Source organism: Eufriesea mexicana, unplaced genomic scaffold (genome assembly GCF_001483705.2).
Source record: "Eufriesea mexicana isolate 0111107269 unplaced genomic scaffold, ASM148370v2 scaffold5767, whole genome shotgun sequence".
NCBI lineage: Eukaryota > Metazoa > Arthropoda > Insecta > Hymenoptera > Apidae > Eufriesea > Eufriesea mexicana.
This window is the reverse complement of record NW_016913695.1, coordinates 814,505-832,940: the sequence shown is the minus strand read 5'-3', so window position 1 is coordinate 832,940 and position 18,436 is coordinate 814,505. Positions and strand designations below refer to the sequence as shown.

Sequence of the window (18,436 nt, the reverse complement as noted above, 5' to 3'; positions counted from 1 at the left end):
TCGGAAGAATCAATAGATTCTGATGTAGCAAGGGTAGACAATTTGTCTTATTTATTTAATCGAGTTTTTACTTACTATTTCATTAATTTGTGTTGTTACTTTTTATTAGACTCAACCTGTAACAGCTCGAACTTTAGAAACATTAATTCGACTGTCTACTGCACATGCAAAGGCACGTTTATCAAAAAACGTTACCGGAGTAGATGCGCATGCAGCGATAGAATTAGTAGAGTTTGCTTACTTCAAACGAGTGTTGGAAAAAGAAAAAAAGAAACGAAAGCGGCTCGATGGCGAAGAAAGCGCAACTGAGGAAGATCAGAATGAAACGACTAAGAAACGTAAAAAGAAAATACATAAAACTCCAGGAGAACAAGATCCATATGATTTTGAAAGCGACGATGACAGTCACATAGATGAAGCTGCGAAAAGAGTCACTAGATCGCAAACGAAAATAGCTGGTTCAACTTCACGATCCGATCAACTATCAGTATCAGATTCTGATCAAACTGTATTACCAGAAACTCCCGCTATTATCACTGAAGAAAGGTGTATATTTGAATTGTTATTAAACTATTATTAGCATGAAAGGCATTTAAATTTTGTGTATTGTGCAATTTCAGATTGAAGATTTTTAGAACACTTTTATATAAGTTGTTTCAACAAGAAAGGGTACAATCACTTTCTTTATCAAGAGCACGTGAATATATCAATAGTCAACAAAGTCAAGAATTTACATCGAGTGAAATTACCGCAGCAATTAACAAAATGTCCGATGCAAATCAAATTATGGCTGCAGATGATAATATTTTCCTCATGTAAATTGTATTCTATAAGTTATTCCATATTTTTTACATTAAAAATAAGGATAGATTTGCTATAAAATCTAATTATGTAAGTATTTTAGCAGATATTCATATTTAAATAAAGTATACTTTCACAGTTTTTAAAATTGATGTTATAAGTATTTGCTGCATTTTGTATTAATTGATAGTTTATAAGAATTTTTGGTCTATTCCTTGCTTTCTTCTCTAAAATAAAATAGTTCAATATGATTGGAAATAATTATATTTTTCAACATTTATTATCTTTTCATATTACAGTACAGCACATTGGCATGTAAACTAGCAACAGTGATCAACATTTATTACAATACCGTAAACAATATTGTTCATATCTCTAAGTCTTTGTTTTGTATATATATAAAATCAACTCATATCACATAGATATAAATAGTTGTGCTGTCTCAAATATATATATTGTTTAGGCATTTTTTACACATTACTTGTTTTATCAGCATGTTCGTACCATTAAAAAAATCCTGAACCTTATAACGTCATAAATTTTCATTGTTTACTAGTCGTCACATATTTTCGTGATTAATTTAAACATATGGTATTTTTATAATTACCCGATCAAGTTATAAAAAAATCTTACTATCTAATATTCAACTTTATACAATCATATTGTTTGAAAACAAACTATATCCATTTATATTTGTATGTTTAATGCCATTCAATTTGAACATACTTCGATGATAATGTTGTAATTTAATATGCTGCTTTTGTTATATGTATAATTTGTATCATTATATTGAATGTATCAAATTGTTCAAATTTTACTATATATCTATAATCATAACAAAAGAATGCTACAACATTTATAATTATCTACTTATTGTTATAATACAGGCCTTCAGGACGTTAATGTTTCTATTGAAAATTAACAAATTTCGCATACAATTGCCTCACTCACATTCGACATATTAAACTTTTAACAACTAAATCGGTTTTGTCATAAAAAAACCTGATCATTTAAGTTCATTGTACTTATATTTGCTCTCGATAACATTAATTTTATTATTCTTAATTAGCACTTCCGTGGTGTAACTTTTTTCACTGTATAAAACCTATCGTATCTAATTCTAAGGTTCTGTACAAATTTCACATTTCAACACCAATAACTGCCACAAAATATATATAACACAATCAACAAATTATCTTTAAGATATCTAAAAACACGCTGTTATAATCTACAACATATTAATCTATGTGGAACCTGAGTATTTGCAGTAGTAAACTGATACATGAGGGAAAAAATTAATTTTTATCTAAAAAAAAAAATAACGATATTGAATAATGCTATAAAAAAATGTAGAAAATATATATTGAATAATACAATTCCCTCGTGCAGTAATAAAATAACATTCCTTTCATTTTGATACAGCATTTCAAAACTGCCTACAAAACAACATTTAAAAAATGGATATGAATCATCTTTCTACATATATTTCTAAATATTTCATTTTATAAATAACAGTAAATAATTTTACTTTAAAGTTGTTAATAAAAATTAAAGGAATTATACAACTTCTGTGTTGCAAAATGTTTTTTCAATGTCTTACCTTTAACGCTGATAGTTGAGGCACATACTTATACCTTTCTTGTAATTTAACTGTTGTTCCAATAAACTTGCTTCAGTAATTTTTAATTTATACAAACAGATAAGAACGAAGCACATGCAAACAACAGTGAAGTACAAATTATATTTTAACGATTTTTTTTTTAATGTAATGCAAATGTTACTGGTAAAAAGCATGTGCTCCATTTTTATACTGTGCTATATTATACTTTTTATTTATAACCGTTTCAAGACTCGAATTTATTTAAATCTCGTCTTCGCTGGACTCACTGCTGTACGCCAATTGTTCCTTCCACCATTCTCGAACCTCTAGCATAACGCTGGAAGATTTTGGTACAATTGCCTTCGCATTACTAGCTTCCCGTTGTTGTCTGCTTTGCTCAGTGCTCTCTGTGAGATGTGGCAAATTATTTTTCGGCGCCGCTTCAAATGGAAAGCTTACGTTGAATTAAAGTACAATGAAAAAGGTATAGATATACAATGTAAAAATATACGTACGTGGTGGTCTATTATTTTTCTTCTTAGGTGCCGCGTTCTTATCTTTTTCAGACCTAATCGAAGCAGGATCCGACAACGTCGGAGTTAAATACTTTCTTCCTGATCCACTACCTATACTGTCGGACCTTGGAAGAACTACAGGCTTCTTTGCTTTGTGTCTAGTTCCATCAGTATCCTGTGTGTAAATAGTAAGTAATTGTGTATATCTTTCACCAACGAGTAATTAATCTTACACAAAATTTACCTTCGTTTCCGTTTCTTCTTCTTTGACAGCCTCCTTTCCTTTCTCTTCTGTATGTTCCTGTTGCTGTACCTGTTCAGTGTTAGCGCGAAGACCTGCTACAAGACTGTTTTGTTGTTTCTGCAATATACAAATTAGGAATTAAATTTTATTTGTTTCAAGTACTGCTTTTCTACAAAACTCACCCCACTAGCACGTATTCTTCTCAAACAACCTTCCAGCCAGTTTCTAATTGTTTGCTTAGCAACTTCTTCTTCGATAATATATTCGAATTCCTCTCTTGCCAATAACTCCTCAAGTTGAAGAGCTTTTCGAATATCGACCGATCGATAGGATAACATGCTGAAGAAACACGTTTTGTGAAATAAATGTCTTAAAAAAATGATAACTATTGTTAAGAAAACATACTTGATGACATCGTGAAAAGTAACATCTTCACCATTATTCAACTTCTCTAGTTCATAGCACATATGTTTGAGAAGAAGTCGATGCTTCTGTGGATCAGGCTCCAATCTACCTTTTAATAATCGTACAATGAACTTCACCTAAAACAAACTAATATATCATTACTTCTAGCCAATTTATAACAGTCTATTAAACTTGTAATAATCTCTTTTCTAGGCGTACCCGTTTTACAGGTATAAAACCTTTCTGATGGTTATCAACAACATTCCAAATATTCTGGAAGTTTCTAATATCAGCATATGATAACAAAGCATCTTCTTCGTTTGAGTAAAATAAAGAAAAGTTCTCCATAATGATAGCTGTCATAAAAGATTAATTTGTATAGTATCAATCCAAAAGAATCATTCATTGTGTTTTCTTGAAAGGATAATTGCTACTTACCCACCAGAAGATTTAAGACAATGTAAGTGATAATGACGTAGAAAGTACAAAAATATATTAAGGAAGCATGAAAGTTGCCGCAATCGGTCTCCCAATAATTAGCTGCTGGAGTGCAATATGGTGGTTGTACCATGCAATCGTGCATTATTTTATTCCAGTCTTCTCCTGTGACAATACGGAAGAGCATCGCGACACCAGTAACAGGTGATTCAAAATTGGCACGCCTAAACGATAATCGTCTTTCTTAAGATCGTGTTAGGACAAAAACGCCTGCACCGTTTAATTGTTCTTAATTTTAACATTATTCCTTGACCTTATTGCATAGAAATACGTAATATTACCTTCCTATACCTTCACCGTATTTTACGGTTCCAAAGATGATCGTACCAGCTAGCGCGTAAAAGAAAACAAGAAGGAACATGCCAAATATAATGAAGAAACTTTTACAAACGGATACTCCGACCGTTAACATCAACATTTTGAGGGTTGTATGTTTGCCAGTGATGGTGAAAAATCTAAGAATCACGACCATAAAGCCGACTACGTATGACAAATCGTTCTGCAAGAAAGGTATTCCCGTCATTACGTTGTTTTTAAATTCATATGTTTAACTTATAACGAAACACTGAACGATCACTGGATAATAATAATACCGACCTACCTTCATTGTACAATGAATGACGATCCAAATAACACCGACGACTGTCACGAGCAAATCATATCTGTTTCTTCTGGACTGCCAATAGCCACGTGGTGTAAAAGCAATATTTTTCATGATTACTTCCACGAGGAAGATCAGTGTCAGAATCGTGGACACCGTAGCGAGTGCTTCCGTGTGTTCTTCCTCGATTCTCCACTTAAGGGGGAAAAAATAAAAAAAGACTTGTTAACGCAAAAAAATGTGTCGATTTACTTTTACCACGGTCTAATGGTAGCCGGCAAGGAACAAATGATTCAAAGTAACAGTCATTGAATCCTGTCCTTTCATAAGGAGTATATTTTTGTATACGAAGAGTTTGTTAATTAATTTTATAAGACGATGTTATGGTGTTGTGGTGTTTTGTGTGTTGTCATCGTTATACAAAGAGAATGAAAATTATCCAACTCACAGAGACACACAGAAGAGCACTGTTTATGAGCACCATGACCGCAATGAATCTCTTAAAATAGATATTTTGAGTAATATCATAGATAAATGCTCTGAATTTTTTTCCATCTGGTCTAGGTGGTAAATGCAATGGTTGGGCGATTTTTAGTCGCTTTTTTAAATCACACCTATTTGAATTATAGTAGATCGTTTATAATTTTAAGGTATCATTTGGAAAATTCATTAATCGATTAATTAAAACTTTACCATCGTCTTTGATCAACTGTGAGCAAGGCGGTTCCTTTATTTTCAGAATAATTAGCAATGACGACACCAACGAACAAAGTCAAACCAATCATACAGCCCAAAAAAATATAGATGTGGATATAAATAGCATGGACCTAAAAAATTATTAAATAACATCATTGTATAAATGTTTGAAGGTAATGTTAATAACTTACGGGACCGAGAGCTTTGATAAGAACGTCCCTAACGTCGAGCCACCCTTTAAAAGAGAGTACTTCAAAAAGTGCCATCAGCGCGTCACCAATATTGTCGAAATTAAATCTTCTAGGATTAGCCCTATAAGATTTCAATGTTTACTGGAGTACAGTATAAATCATTTGTATTTTATATTTTTTCTTTAATAAGCCTACCAAACGCGTGGCACTAGTATAGATGGATAGCTCTCATTTTGACCTGGTCGCAATTTCATTTTTGTCACGAAAACTCTTCTCATGAACACTCCAACACAATCTTCTCGTTTCAGAATGGTGGGATCATTGCAACGAGCTAATCTACCCCCATAAAGCTGTACGCCGTAACTCGCGAATATAAACATCAGTAAAATCAACAGAGTGGACACCTAAAAAACTTCTTATTCATTTTTTGTCTGGACTTTGTGTCAAACGATTTCGATACATTCAAATTCTAAATTATTTACCAATAAGATTTCTTTGAATCCTCTACATAATTCGTAAACAACTTTTCTCATGTGTGGTACAAGGGTGAAGATTCTTAACGGTCTAACACAACGTAAAATCATAAGAAGTTGTGCACCGGAATTCGGTGGCACGCTTTTCGGCATCCAACAGAGAAATACAAGACTGACCTAAACGTCCAGTGCATTAGCGTTAAAATTTACCAAATATCGAATGACAAAAATGATTTTTTGTTAACGTACGACATAGATAAAAACGTCCAAAACGGAGGCGACGTCTTTGATATAGGCCTTCGGCGTAAAAAATAGCCCATCTGCCAGAATCTTAAGAGCTAATTCGATACTCATGAAAATCACGAAACCGTACTCTGCAATTTGCAATGCCGGAACCTCCATCACGCGATATCGTGGTGTCTCGAACATCATGGAAATGCACGACATGGTAGTAGCAAAGATCATTACCCAATCAAGGTACGTGACCAACCCAAGAAAATTGCTAAAAAGCGTATGATTATTAATATTCATTTCTTTTTTCTTAATTTCAAGCAATAATGTAAGGCATATCAAAGCAGTCATGTTTGACATGAAAGCACTTACTGCAGGCTTTTATATTGAACTTTCCTCTCTTTTCCAGTTAAAGGATCTTTCACGTTTGTATCATATCTAGCGTAAACAAGTGACTGGCAAATTTTACGGAATTTACTCTCGCGCGGTACTGCAAACAGTGGTGTATCGAAAAATGGGTGATTCTCACGCAAATCTTCTTCGCGTTGATTTCTACATAAGTGCAGTGTGGTAAGCAATTCAATTAGAAATAGAAAGAGGGTAAGTGTTAGAGCCAATGAAAGAAAACTATTGGATCTTACCTGCGCATTTCAGCCTGCTGTCGTTTAGCTTGCAGCAATTTAATGTCCAAATCATGCGGTGTACTACAAGAAGAGCTAACTCTGTTAATACCTCCGATATCACCGTTTTCCATTAGGTGTTCATAGGTTTGTTTTAGCTTGATCGATCCGCTACGAACGCTTCTCCTAATTGACCTATTAAAAACAACATTTACAAAAATACTATTATTTATAAATATAATATTTTATCATCGTTTAAAAATTTTTTAAATACTTTAAATAATACAGTTTATAAAACTTAAAAATTTACTTTTTCTGATCAAAACGAAGTTGCTTGGCACTACTAATAGTGCCTTGTGGCCTCAAAAGACCTTTCCCTGGCACTGGTATCATAGCAGAATCACCTAGTAATAATCTTTGGTTGTTCGAGTCACTAAAAAATAATATACATATATTTAATATATAATTTATAAATAATCTCAAAAGGTATTAAATCTTGTACTCACTTTATAATATAGATAACAGCAGCTTTTTTAAGATTGGTAACAACATTTCTTACTTTCGGTGGATTATTTAAAATTTTCACTGGTCGTTGTTTTCTGTATATCATTTTTGAATCAAAAGTTTCATTTATTTTCTTTACCCCTTCATTCTCTTCATTTTCCATCTCAAATACAAACTGTCTCATGAAACTTTCACGAACCTAAGTTAAAGATGTATATAAAGAATATTTTAAATATTCACTTTGTAGTAAAAATACATGGAAGAAATGAATAATATTTACTTTTGGAAGGTTAAAATCTGATGGCACTTTATGTAAGCACGTCATTTGAGGACTATCAGGAAACTTCTCAAATATTCGTAATCTAAATGGCAGAGTTTCCTTTATTTCTGCACTTTGTTCACGAAATTTTAATTGCTTTAGAGTCTTAATATCCTCATCCAGTTCAAGATTATCCAAAATTACAGCGACAAACAAACTTAATACAATCTTGAGGAATCAGCAAAATATTTTAAATCATAATTGTGGAAAATGTAATTAAGTAAATATATTTATTCTTGTATGCAACTATTTTTACCAGTGTGACAAAAAGATGATATAAAATAAAATACATGGCAACAAGGGGAGCCATTGTTTCATGTGTCCTCAACATTGTTTCATCCATAACGTCTACCCAAGCTTCTTGTGTTAAGATTTGAAACATAGACATAAATGCCTGAAAATATTTTTTATTGATACATGTAATTTAGTTACATATAAATTTAATTTCTTTTACCTCTGGAAATGTCTCAAATTTTGTGAAGTCGCGAAGAAAACAGAAGAGCTGCATAGAAATACTGGATGATATAACTAATAAGCACATAGTAAAAATAATGAGACTGCCTAACTTTTTTCCAGGACCAAATATCTTGTACACAAAATCCTCTAACATCGGTGATGCTTTGATGAGCCTGACTACTCTAAGGACCTAAGTGTAAAATAATTCTGTATCAATTTATCATAGTACAGCTACGTTTTGTTTTCTGATCTAATTATTTAATTGTATCTATTTTTGAAACTATACAAAAGTGAATATAGAAACCTGAAAATATGTGAATCCGGAAAGATAGAAAAATGGAATGATGTGTATGGTTGTACCAATAGCCAGCAGTAGTTCAAATTTGTGAATCGAATGTTTATAATAACTGCGAAATCCAAGACACCAAATTTTAAATAACGTTTCGAGATCCAAAAATATCGTGAATGCAATCTCGGCGTAATAATAATTGTCATAATAGGTATGTCTTGGTTTCTCATCGTGTTTGAAGCTCATGGTCGCTGTAGTGATACCGTTCGCTAAAATTGCACACATTACCACCATACGAAACTGAGGAGATCTCAGAATAGCGTGACATATGGGAGAAGCCAAGCCACCGTGTTTATTTTCGTCCAAAGTTACCAATTTCCAACCATTATCGTCACCAGTTAATATCTATAAAGTTATTTACATTTATAAATAAAAAATATACATAAATTAATCAGTTAGTTATTTTATGGAATACAAAGTAATTATTAACTTGTGATGCTGTATTGTTGCTAATGTGTCCTCTAGCACCCCACATTTTCTGGAATTGAACTCGTATTTCATTGAAAGTTTCTGTAATAACAGCTATGAAAACGTTCTTCACAAGCCATGCCAAGAAAAATATCATTGTGCTGAAGTAAAGAACTGCACGCCAAGCAGGTAAACTATCTATTGCACGATACATGATAAAAACCCATCCCTCTTGCGAAGCAGCTTGATAAACGGTAAAAATACTTGTAGCTAAAAACGAAATTATTTCTAAAGTATATTACATGTAATGATATAAAAAACCTATATATTCTCTATTGTAAAATTTTTCCTATTTTTTAATTTTTATACTCTGTATTATAAGATCTTTTTTATTACCAAATTCGTCGAATCCATTGAAACCCATAATGTATTTCGACAACTGAAGTTTCATGCAAATCATTCCTTCTGGACATTGATATCCTGATTCAGGATCAGTAGAGCAAAAAGTATCGGGAATGGCTAAACTATTTATAGTTATGTGTTTTGGATCTGTAGTATTAAGAACACAGTGGTTTTTCAATTCACCGAAAAACTGAACTCCTAAAAGACCATAAAGGGACATAAAGAAAAGGAAGAAAAGAGTCACATTATATATTTGCTGACTCGAACGCCTAAAATCACAAATGATATAATAAATATTGAATATATAAATTTTTTTTTTTTTTTTTGCGAAATAATACATAAAATTTGTAACTTACTTAAAAATTTGATTAATCCTAGATTTCGGCATGGAGAACTTAAGGAAGACTCGTAAGAAGCGTATCATGATTAAGGGTCGTGGCGCCCGTAATATCGAAACATAACTAAATTCTAAAACAAAACCTAGCATTTCAAACATTTGTAAAATTACAGATAACCAGAGGAAAACAACCATACTTCCATCGAATTGGCACCAGTGATCTTTTAAGTAAGATTTGTCCCTCTGTAACTGAATAATTGTCAGTTTATGTAAATCGTTATGTAAATTAAATATAATATTATGATAACTACCTTTAATATACCCCTTATGTGCATCTTAGCAATCATCTCAGCAGTAAACAAAAATGTAATAATTAAGTCGCAAACGAAGGTAACATATTGAAGAGGTGGAACTTTTTCAAAAGTTTTTGGAGTATTCAAGCAAACAGAAGCTAAAGATACCAGAGCACAAGACCTCATCAATCTTCTCACCCATAGCTGCAACGATAGAGTAATTATTTAATGAGTAATACATATACAGTAAGATATTGGTTTATAGGAAAAGATTAATTTTTAATGTATTCAGGCATAAATATATTTATAAACTACCTTATTCACCCATTCTATGTCAGCGCTCTCATTGAGGGATTCCTCTGGGCCATAGTCGGCCAAGACGGATTCCCCTTTGAGGCTCTGCTTGCGCCCCAGCATCATAATAGGAATTATGTTCGCAATGGTGAGGCCTATAATTGACGAAGTATTACAATCATTATAATATTACAAAATAAATATAAATATCAAATTATTAATAACAATAAATAGTAATAAAATATTGTTTTATTATTGTAATAAAGACCGATTATTATAAATTATCATGTTATTATAAAGCAACAATAATAAAACTATTAAATAATTACACAATGAAATCTAAAAAAATAATATTGTATGGTAGTAAATACATAAAACAAAAGTTATTATAATTACCATATCCAATAAAAATAATCTGATTAATTCGGCCTACCTTTTTTTTAACAATTTGAACAACGAAAACTGCCTTTACGGCAATTCATATAGACTACATTTCAGTATATCAACAGTAAAGTTTTAACGTGTAATAAACATCTTATTAATAACAACAAGCTGACGGCATGGCGGTGGACATTTTTTGGTTCAGTTCTGAGCTTTCTAACGATAGTGAAAGCTCAAAGTGAGCATGAGCAGTGATGTTATTACGAACAAATCAATATTTCAAATCATGAACGACAGCGCGCAAATCAACAATGTTCTAAATTTACGGACTTTTACTTTGATGAATATTATTAATTATCGGAATATTTAAATAGAAACAACTGTCATAATAATAACATAAAATTTAAAAAGTTAATATTTTTATTTTAAAATTATTCTGTGACATACATTAGTTTATAGTAAGATACAATATTCTCTTACAATTATAATGAAAGATATATTTTTTATTGTTTTTTATAAAATTGTATATTAAGATATGTTTACATATTAAAGAATACTTTTGTTTTCTTAATTTGTTAGTGTTTCCATTTATTAAATATAATACTATTATTAATAGTGATTATGTTCCTTTCATGTTTTTTTCTGTTGAAGTCATCATTTTCGAAAATTCGGAGTTTGAATTCAATAAAAGTACAGACGGTGCGTCGAATTCAATTATTTGACCATTCTTCATAACAGCAATACGATCACATGAAATAACAGTCTTTAAACGATGAGCAATGGTCAATACAGTAGAGCTTGAAAACTCTTTTTGTATTGTATTCTGTACAGCGATTTCAGTTTCTGGATCAACAGCAGCTGTTGCTTCATCTAGCACTAATACCTAAAATTAAATTATAAATTAAATTAAATGAATATTAATTAGAACAAAGAATTTCGCTGGTATCATACTTTGGTATTACGCAAAAGTGCTCTTGATAAACAAAGTAATTGTCGTTCGCCCACACTGAAGTTGTTTCCTCCAAATTCAACAATCGCATCCAGTTGCCCTGACATAATTTGAACTTTCTCTTTCAAATAAGTTTTTTCTAGAACACTCCAGATTTGAGAATCATTAAATTGTTTAAACGGATCTAAATTTGATCTGCAATGATTACAGATATTGATAGATCTCTACTATCCAAATTTATTTTTTTTTTCCATTTATGTTTGAATTTGCTAAATCTATTTACCGTATGGTTCCACTAAATAAAACAGGATCCTGAGGTATTATAGATAATTTACTCCTTAGTAACTCTAACTTCACTTTTGCTATGTCTATACCATCAATTTTAATCTTTCCAGCGGAGATTTCAACTAATCGAAATAGAGCAACGATAAGAGAACTTTTTCCTGCTCCAGTTCTGCCCACAATACCTACAATTTATTGTATGATGTAAAGAATCTTAAAATGATAATTGTACATATATTATCAAATTATTTTTACCTATATGTTCACCAGATTTAATAATGAAAGAAATATTATCTAATACAGATGGCAATTCTTTTCTATACTTCAATTCAACTTCATGAAATTCTAATATGCCATCAGTAGGCCACTGATCTGGAGGACTTATAGGATCTTCCTTGAAAATTCCTTCTTTTTGCAAAGTCTGTTAGACATATGTATATCATTATTACATAACTTAATTATTAATTATTGTTACAATAAATTAATATTCATGTTATTTACCCTCAAGTAATAACTTATTCTTTCGACACTTATAAAACGGGTTTCTGTTTCTGCCATTAATCTTACAGTATACTGAAAAACACCAGTCATTTGCATAGCATATGCCATAGCTAAACCAGCAAGGGCTGGAGATATTTGATTTCTAAGCATTATCACAAGAAACGCAGTAATAGAGGAAGAAGCGATTGCCAAAATATCGAGTCTTACGGCAGACCATCTCATGATAGAATGACATAGGTAAAGACACAAGTTATTTAAATCAAATAATTCTTCGAATCTGAAACATAGTAATTGATAGTTATATTAATCCTCTCATTATTTTATTCATGTACTAATTCTATTTTAGGGAGCATACTTGTTTATAAATGCTTTCTCCTTTTGGAATGCATGAATGATATTCAAACCATGAATGGTCGTTGTAATAAAACTCAAAACAGGAGATCGCGAGGTACTTTCCATTCGCTTGAAGTCTCTCATTGCTACTCTGTAAAATTTTCCCTTTCGCTATATTTAGTATTAATAAATATTATGAATTCATATTTAAGATATTAATCTCACCTAAAGATCTTACTAATATAAAAAAATATAATAGCGAGAACGATTAATGGTAAACAAAACCAAGGTAATACTGCACATATAAATATAATTGCAAAACTGCATGTAATAATATTCTGTATCATATTCTCCACGGAAATTGGTATATAATTATCCACTGCAATAAAAAAACAAAGATATTTAATTAACTATCACAATACTTAATATTTGATAACAGTTCCAAAAGTATTTAAATACATCTTACCTTCATCAATATCTCGACTAAAAATATTTTGTATTCTTCCAATAGGAGTAATTTCAAAGAATGTTATTGTCGACTTAATAATTCTCTTAAAAACTTTATTATGCAGTGTTGTTGAAGCATTTATCGTAGCATACATAATAACCACGCCACGCAGTAAACTCGTTAACAAAATTACTCCAATACAACCAATATAAATGTTTTGATAGTATGAATAATTTGGATTATCATTTAAATTATTTGATATTAGTGTTTGATTGGTATTAAGGTCAGTCACATTCTTAAACAAGAAAAATTAACGTAAACTAAACCTAAAAAAATTATAATGTAAATGAACTAATATAAGATATTTACCCCACTACCTGCTTTGATCCATACAGCTAACCACCAAGAACTAAATGCTGAACTTCCAACGTTTAACAAAAGCATGAAAAATACTAAAGCAGCTACAAAATAGCCACCCGCGGATTTTACATATATGTTATACGTATATGATTGTACAGTACCCAGTTGCATTTTTTCTTGTGTAGTAAGAATTGTTCCTAAATGACAACTTGAGAGTAATATTTCCAAATTAACAATATAAATCATCTTAACACCATCTTAACACACCTCTTCCGCGCGTTTCCTTTGACGACTCGATATTTCCATTATTATTTGCAGGATTACATACTATTTGTCTTTTCAAATCATTACTAAATTCACTGTTTGTTTCAATTGATACCACTATTTCGCTAATTAATTTGAGCGTGATAATTAAAATTTAGAAAATTGCAATAAAAATAATTTATAAAACACATACTTTTTCGCATCATCCTCCATTTTTAATAATGCACTGTTCACCATTGCAGCATATTCTTTATTTAATTGCATCAATTCATTATGTGTACCTTGTTCTACAATACTGCCTTTGTGCATTACGTATATTTGATTACAGTGTTTCAGAAACTGAAACGGACAAAATATAATACTATTTACAGTTAAATATATATATATATTAAATTGTTTACTTTAATGATGTAGTTTACTTAAGACATACTTGAACTTGATGTGTTACAAACAAAACACATTTGCCCTTGAGTGCACCGAGAATTAAATTTTTAAAAATGTAAGAACCTACATGTGCGTCCACGGCACTCAATGGATCATCCAAAAAATAAATATCTCTTAAAAAAAAGAAAAAAAAAAAAATGTTTTTTATAAAACATAATCACGTAATTTATAAATTTAAAGGTTTTAACAAAAACAAAAATTTTTACCGATTAGCATAAAGTGCTCTAGCAAGAGCAACTCTTTGCTTTTGTCCTCCTGATAAATTTATACCCCTTTCACCAATCTCGGTTTCGTCTCCACCGGGTAACATATTTAAATCTTCTTTTAGACTGCATACCGTCAATGCTTGGTAATACCGTTTTGCATCAAACTGATTTCCAAACAATATATTTTCTTTAAAAGTCGCATTAACAACCCACGCCTGTTGACTAACATAAGCGCAAGAACCTTCTCTCAAAATATGGCCATTTGTCATTTTTAACTGTCCCAAAGCAGCAAGTAACAGACTAGATTTTCCACTTCCTACATGTCCACAAATTCCTATTAATCCATCTTTCGTTGCTCCAAACTTAATGCCAGTGAGTATTTCCACATATTGAGTTTCTTCGGAGGGTTCATTGAGTTTTTCTAGTTCGACTGTATTCTTTAAATACAACGCAGTTTTTCTGAAAAAAGAAAAAGTATAAAAACATTTTTAAGAAATTATAAAAAAATATAGTAATAAATATGCTAACAAAAAACTCACTTTTTCTGTTTAATATTTTTTAAATTTTTATCGTGCAGAATAGAATTTTCATAAACAAATGTACCATTAACAATGACTATGGCTTGTGATTTTACGATTGGTTTGGATATACGGCATGTATGCTCTTCTAAAAGTAATATATTCTGCACAAATATTATAAATTATTAAAAATACATACCAAAATCTAATTACAAAATTAATTCATGACTATTTTAACCAATTGAGTACAAGCACAGCCAAACAATACATTCTAATAACAATTGGGTATCTATATAATAAACATGAAATTTATCATATTATTACATGCAGCAGTTATAAATAGGAAGTTCAATCAAAATTAATTGAAAATTGAAAGACATATAAACATGCATTATCTGAAGGAGTATCAAACAGTAAATGAACTATGTTACAAAGCACTTTACATTTCTGTAACTATAATAAAAGCAATATTAAATTTTGCTTCCAATGTAAATATTATTTGCAAAATAACTAAGTTTTTATTTGTACATCACGATTAATAATTATTATTAACAGAGAAATGCAATAGTAAACACCTGTAATCTGTTGAATATTAAGCGTGACTCAATGATATTAATTAAGGCCACTTGCAGAAACATAAAAGATGAGCGAAATTGAGAATTGAGTAAAGATATAAAAGGAAACACCTGGAAAAGGAACATTAATATTAAAATATTAATTCTATAAAAGTAATATATTTAGTTAAACTATTCCCCAATATTTGCATTTCAACCATATAGATAACCTGGTTTCATTTTAATAATATATATAATATCACAAGGAGGAGTAAGAGAAAAAGCAATTGGTTTGTTCATTTACATGATATGCAGTACTTTCCCTTTACATCTATAAGCTCTTAGCCATTTATCACTAACATGTAAGTATAATATTAGTAAAGAAACAACTCTCGTGTAAATTGTATACATTTTCTTTCATTTGTTTTAATAATTCGAAAAATAAATTGTTTTAATATAAGACACGAGAACTTGCTTGCTAATAATAATTGAAAAAACCCACCCGTTAAACATAAATAACATAATTAAATTGTAATTTAAATGCAAATTTTATGAGACCTTGATTCTTCTAAGAGCAATGCGGGCGTCGATAAAATGTCGTGTGGAATCCTTAAGAGATGAGAGTGCCATTCTCAGCATATTTCCAAAAAATGTTGTAATTGGGAAAGCCTACAATACATATCTCATTAAGTGCAACACTTACTTCACGATCTTAAACATTCCATGTAAAATAAATATTACTATTCAATTTATAAATAATAATTTTTGAATTACTTATTCTAATATTCCTCCAAACCAATCTATATAATGAGTTGCACTAAATTTTTGTCATGAATTTAAAGAATAATGTATACCTGAGCAGCAGTTAAATTATTTCCTGAAGATAAATGAGCTACAAATGTAATAATTGCAGATATCACAGGTATAGCTGGTGTTAAAGAAATGGCAACACTTTGAAAATATACAGTTTTATGTAACCAGTATTTCTCTTTCTTTCGTATATCTAAAAGTTAATTAATATATTATAAGATAACTGAAATCAATAAAACTGATATTAATATTATTATATACATAATTCATTATAAAATAGTAATTATACCAAGAAGCTTATCACTAAAATATTTCTCCCATGAATACATTTTAATTAATTTTATACATTCTAAAATTTCATTCATTAATTTCACTCGTGTGTCTGTAATGACAACTGTCTTAGAACGAAAATATCCAACGATTCGAGACGTAAGGTACTGTAAAAGAAAACAATGTTATGTAACCTGTTATACAATGTTAAAGTAGCCTGAAAAATAATATATGAAAACATAGTGTTTACCTGACAAGGATAAAACACGAGAAAAGTAAATATTCCCCAAAGAGCTAATGGGCTAAATACCCATAGTATATAAACTATTCCACAGATAATAATGATTGGACCACTAAATATCATAGGTCCATAAATGATTACATCAAAAAGTCTTTGACTATCATTAGTGAATAAATTAATCAACTGAAATTGCAAAACAACAATATACACAAAATTATACTCTACACAGTGATATAATAAATACATTTGAAATCTTACTTTTCCAGTACTTATATTGCCAAGACTATTCAGTCTAATAATTTTTTTATATAAAAGAGTTGTACAAGCAGACTTTAATCTTAGGGCTGTTCTAATATTAGTATTCCAAGTCCAATTGAAAAATATTACTCGTAACAAATCACAACAGATTAGTAATAATGCCCATTTTATACCTGTCCATATATCTTCTTCTGGTGACTGAACGTACTCTAGTACATTCTTCATTAGTATCATCTAAAATAGAAATATAGTGTTCTATATAATACTGTAGACAAAATTAATATTCCACCAAAAATTAAAAGACATACAGAACTGATAAATCCACAAAGTGTAGAACAACTTAATAAGAACCCAGCTATACATATTCTTGTTCTTACAAATTTCCAAGCTACACTTGAAAATGAGGCCAAATTTGGTCCATGTTTGTTTAATTCCTCTTGCCAAAGTATTTCCAATCTACACCATATATATATATATATTGTAAATACAATAGAAGAAAAATTACATATAATATGATGTTACCTATGTGCATTGTATTTAGAAGTTTCATAAGTAGAAATATGTGGTATATCTGTAATGTCAATACCCTTTTTATATGCTTTCCATACATATGATGTAATCCATGTGTAAAAAATATATGAAAATAACCCAGCATTATCTGCTGGCATACTTTCCTTATTTCTGAAAAATATATGAGAAAATATTACATAAAAAATATTTTATTAAAAAAATAAATTTATATTAATACATACTGATTTTTATGACGTATTGGTATAAGATTCCTTAAAGCTGGATTATATCGGTTCATATTGCTTGTTTTGATATATTCTACTGATACTTTTGGTGAGTGTGAATGTGAACTAGGAAGTAAAAAATGTTGTCCTTCACTAACATCATTGTATCTAAAAGAAATATTTAGAAAGTGTTAATCTTTTATCTAAATTCACCAAAAATAGAAAAAACTGTAATTTCATACATTTCACCATTAACGTATTGAGTTTCATTATTTTCGCTCTGGCCACTGGGAGCATCTGTTTTATTTTCCATAACTTTTCCTTAGTATTACAAGTTAACTATATTAAATTTAAATAATATAAACGTTAGAAATAAAATTTTAATAGAAACAAATATAAAGAATATAATAATAATAATAAAACATAGTCTTGTAAATTAGTTAATTGTATTCTAAATTGCTTAACAATTTGTGAAAGTAGAGATATTGGTACAACAGCTTACAAATTATTAGTAAGAAATTATTTTTATCAGTATGTTCTTATCAATGTCATTACCTATCTAGTAATTATGACAATTATGCACAAATGTACAATTATGCTTTCATTTTATAATAAAATTAAAAATTTTATATTTGTTTATATTCAG

The 18,436-nt window shown here is 30.1% G+C and overlaps 2 protein-coding genes across 2 annotated transcripts in view; one reads left to right on the top strand and one right to left on the bottom strand.

Annotated features, from left to right (window-relative positions):
• Mcm3 (minichromosome maintenance 3) overlaps window positions 1-819 on the top strand; it is a 3,281-nt gene extending 2,462 nt beyond the window's left edge. The window contains exons 10-12 of the mRNA XM_017906599.1: window positions 1-33; window positions 110-546; window positions 621-819. Of these exons, the coding sequence (XP_017762088.1) occupies window positions 1-33; window positions 110-546; window positions 621-819 (669 nt within the window). The remainder of the gene's footprint in view (window positions 34-109; window positions 547-620) is intronic.
• Window positions 820-2,662: 1,843 nt separating this feature from the next.
• Window positions 2,663-18,436, bottom strand: part of na (sodium leak channel non-selective protein na) — an 18,556-nt gene continuing 2,782 nt past the window's right edge. The window contains exons 5-53 of the mRNA XM_017906709.1: window positions 17,365-17,512; window positions 17,057-17,290; window positions 16,808-16,981; window positions 16,577-16,724; window positions 16,332-16,480; window positions 16,036-16,146; window positions 15,499-15,609; window positions 14,945-15,087; window positions 14,406-14,864; window positions 14,186-14,312; window positions 13,949-14,094; window positions 13,759-13,880; window positions 13,501-13,688; window positions 13,150-13,426; window positions 12,909-13,062; window positions 12,706-12,834; window positions 12,351-12,627; window positions 12,105-12,270; window positions 11,851-12,034; window positions 11,570-11,762; window positions 11,342-11,501; window positions 10,259-10,392; window positions 9,962-10,147; window positions 9,670-9,893; window positions 9,308-9,582; window positions 8,934-9,181; window positions 8,459-8,848; window positions 8,153-8,344; window positions 7,955-8,092; window positions 7,660-7,866; window positions 7,382-7,578; window positions 7,186-7,308; window positions 6,897-7,070; window positions 6,628-6,807; window positions 6,274-6,526; window positions 6,034-6,201; window positions 5,747-5,955; window positions 5,552-5,672; window positions 5,358-5,491; window positions 5,113-5,278; window positions 4,665-4,859; window positions 4,345-4,562; window positions 4,004-4,227; window positions 3,785-3,921; window positions 3,566-3,702; window positions 3,343-3,499; window positions 3,161-3,277; window positions 2,917-3,091; window positions 2,663-2,841 (exon numbers count right to left, since the gene is read on the bottom strand). Of these exons, the coding sequence (XP_017762198.1) occupies window positions 2,663-2,841; window positions 2,917-3,091; window positions 3,161-3,277; window positions 3,343-3,499; window positions 3,566-3,702; window positions 3,785-3,921; window positions 4,004-4,227; window positions 4,345-4,562; window positions 4,665-4,859; window positions 5,113-5,278; window positions 5,358-5,491; window positions 5,552-5,672; window positions 5,747-5,955; window positions 6,034-6,201; window positions 6,274-6,526; window positions 6,628-6,807; window positions 6,897-7,070; window positions 7,186-7,308; window positions 7,382-7,578; window positions 7,660-7,866; window positions 7,955-8,092; window positions 8,153-8,344; window positions 8,459-8,848; window positions 8,934-9,181; window positions 9,308-9,582; window positions 9,670-9,893; window positions 9,962-10,147; window positions 10,259-10,392; window positions 11,342-11,501; window positions 11,570-11,762; window positions 11,851-12,034; window positions 12,105-12,270; window positions 12,351-12,627; window positions 12,706-12,834; window positions 12,909-13,062; window positions 13,150-13,426; window positions 13,501-13,688; window positions 13,759-13,880; window positions 13,949-14,094; window positions 14,186-14,312; window positions 14,406-14,864; window positions 14,945-15,087; window positions 15,499-15,609; window positions 16,036-16,146; window positions 16,332-16,480; window positions 16,577-16,724; window positions 16,808-16,981; window positions 17,057-17,290; window positions 17,365-17,512 (9,058 nt within the window). The remainder of the gene's footprint in view (window positions 2,842-2,916; window positions 3,092-3,160; window positions 3,278-3,342; window positions 3,500-3,565; window positions 3,703-3,784; window positions 3,922-4,003; window positions 4,228-4,344; window positions 4,563-4,664; window positions 4,860-5,112; window positions 5,279-5,357; window positions 5,492-5,551; window positions 5,673-5,746; window positions 5,956-6,033; window positions 6,202-6,273; window positions 6,527-6,627; window positions 6,808-6,896; window positions 7,071-7,185; window positions 7,309-7,381; window positions 7,579-7,659; window positions 7,867-7,954; window positions 8,093-8,152; window positions 8,345-8,458; window positions 8,849-8,933; window positions 9,182-9,307; window positions 9,583-9,669; window positions 9,894-9,961; window positions 10,148-10,258; window positions 10,393-11,341; window positions 11,502-11,569; window positions 11,763-11,850; window positions 12,035-12,104; window positions 12,271-12,350; window positions 12,628-12,705; window positions 12,835-12,908; window positions 13,063-13,149; window positions 13,427-13,500; window positions 13,689-13,758; window positions 13,881-13,948; window positions 14,095-14,185; window positions 14,313-14,405; window positions 14,865-14,944; window positions 15,088-15,498; window positions 15,610-16,035; window positions 16,147-16,331; window positions 16,481-16,576; window positions 16,725-16,807; window positions 16,982-17,056; window positions 17,291-17,364; window positions 17,513-18,436) is intronic.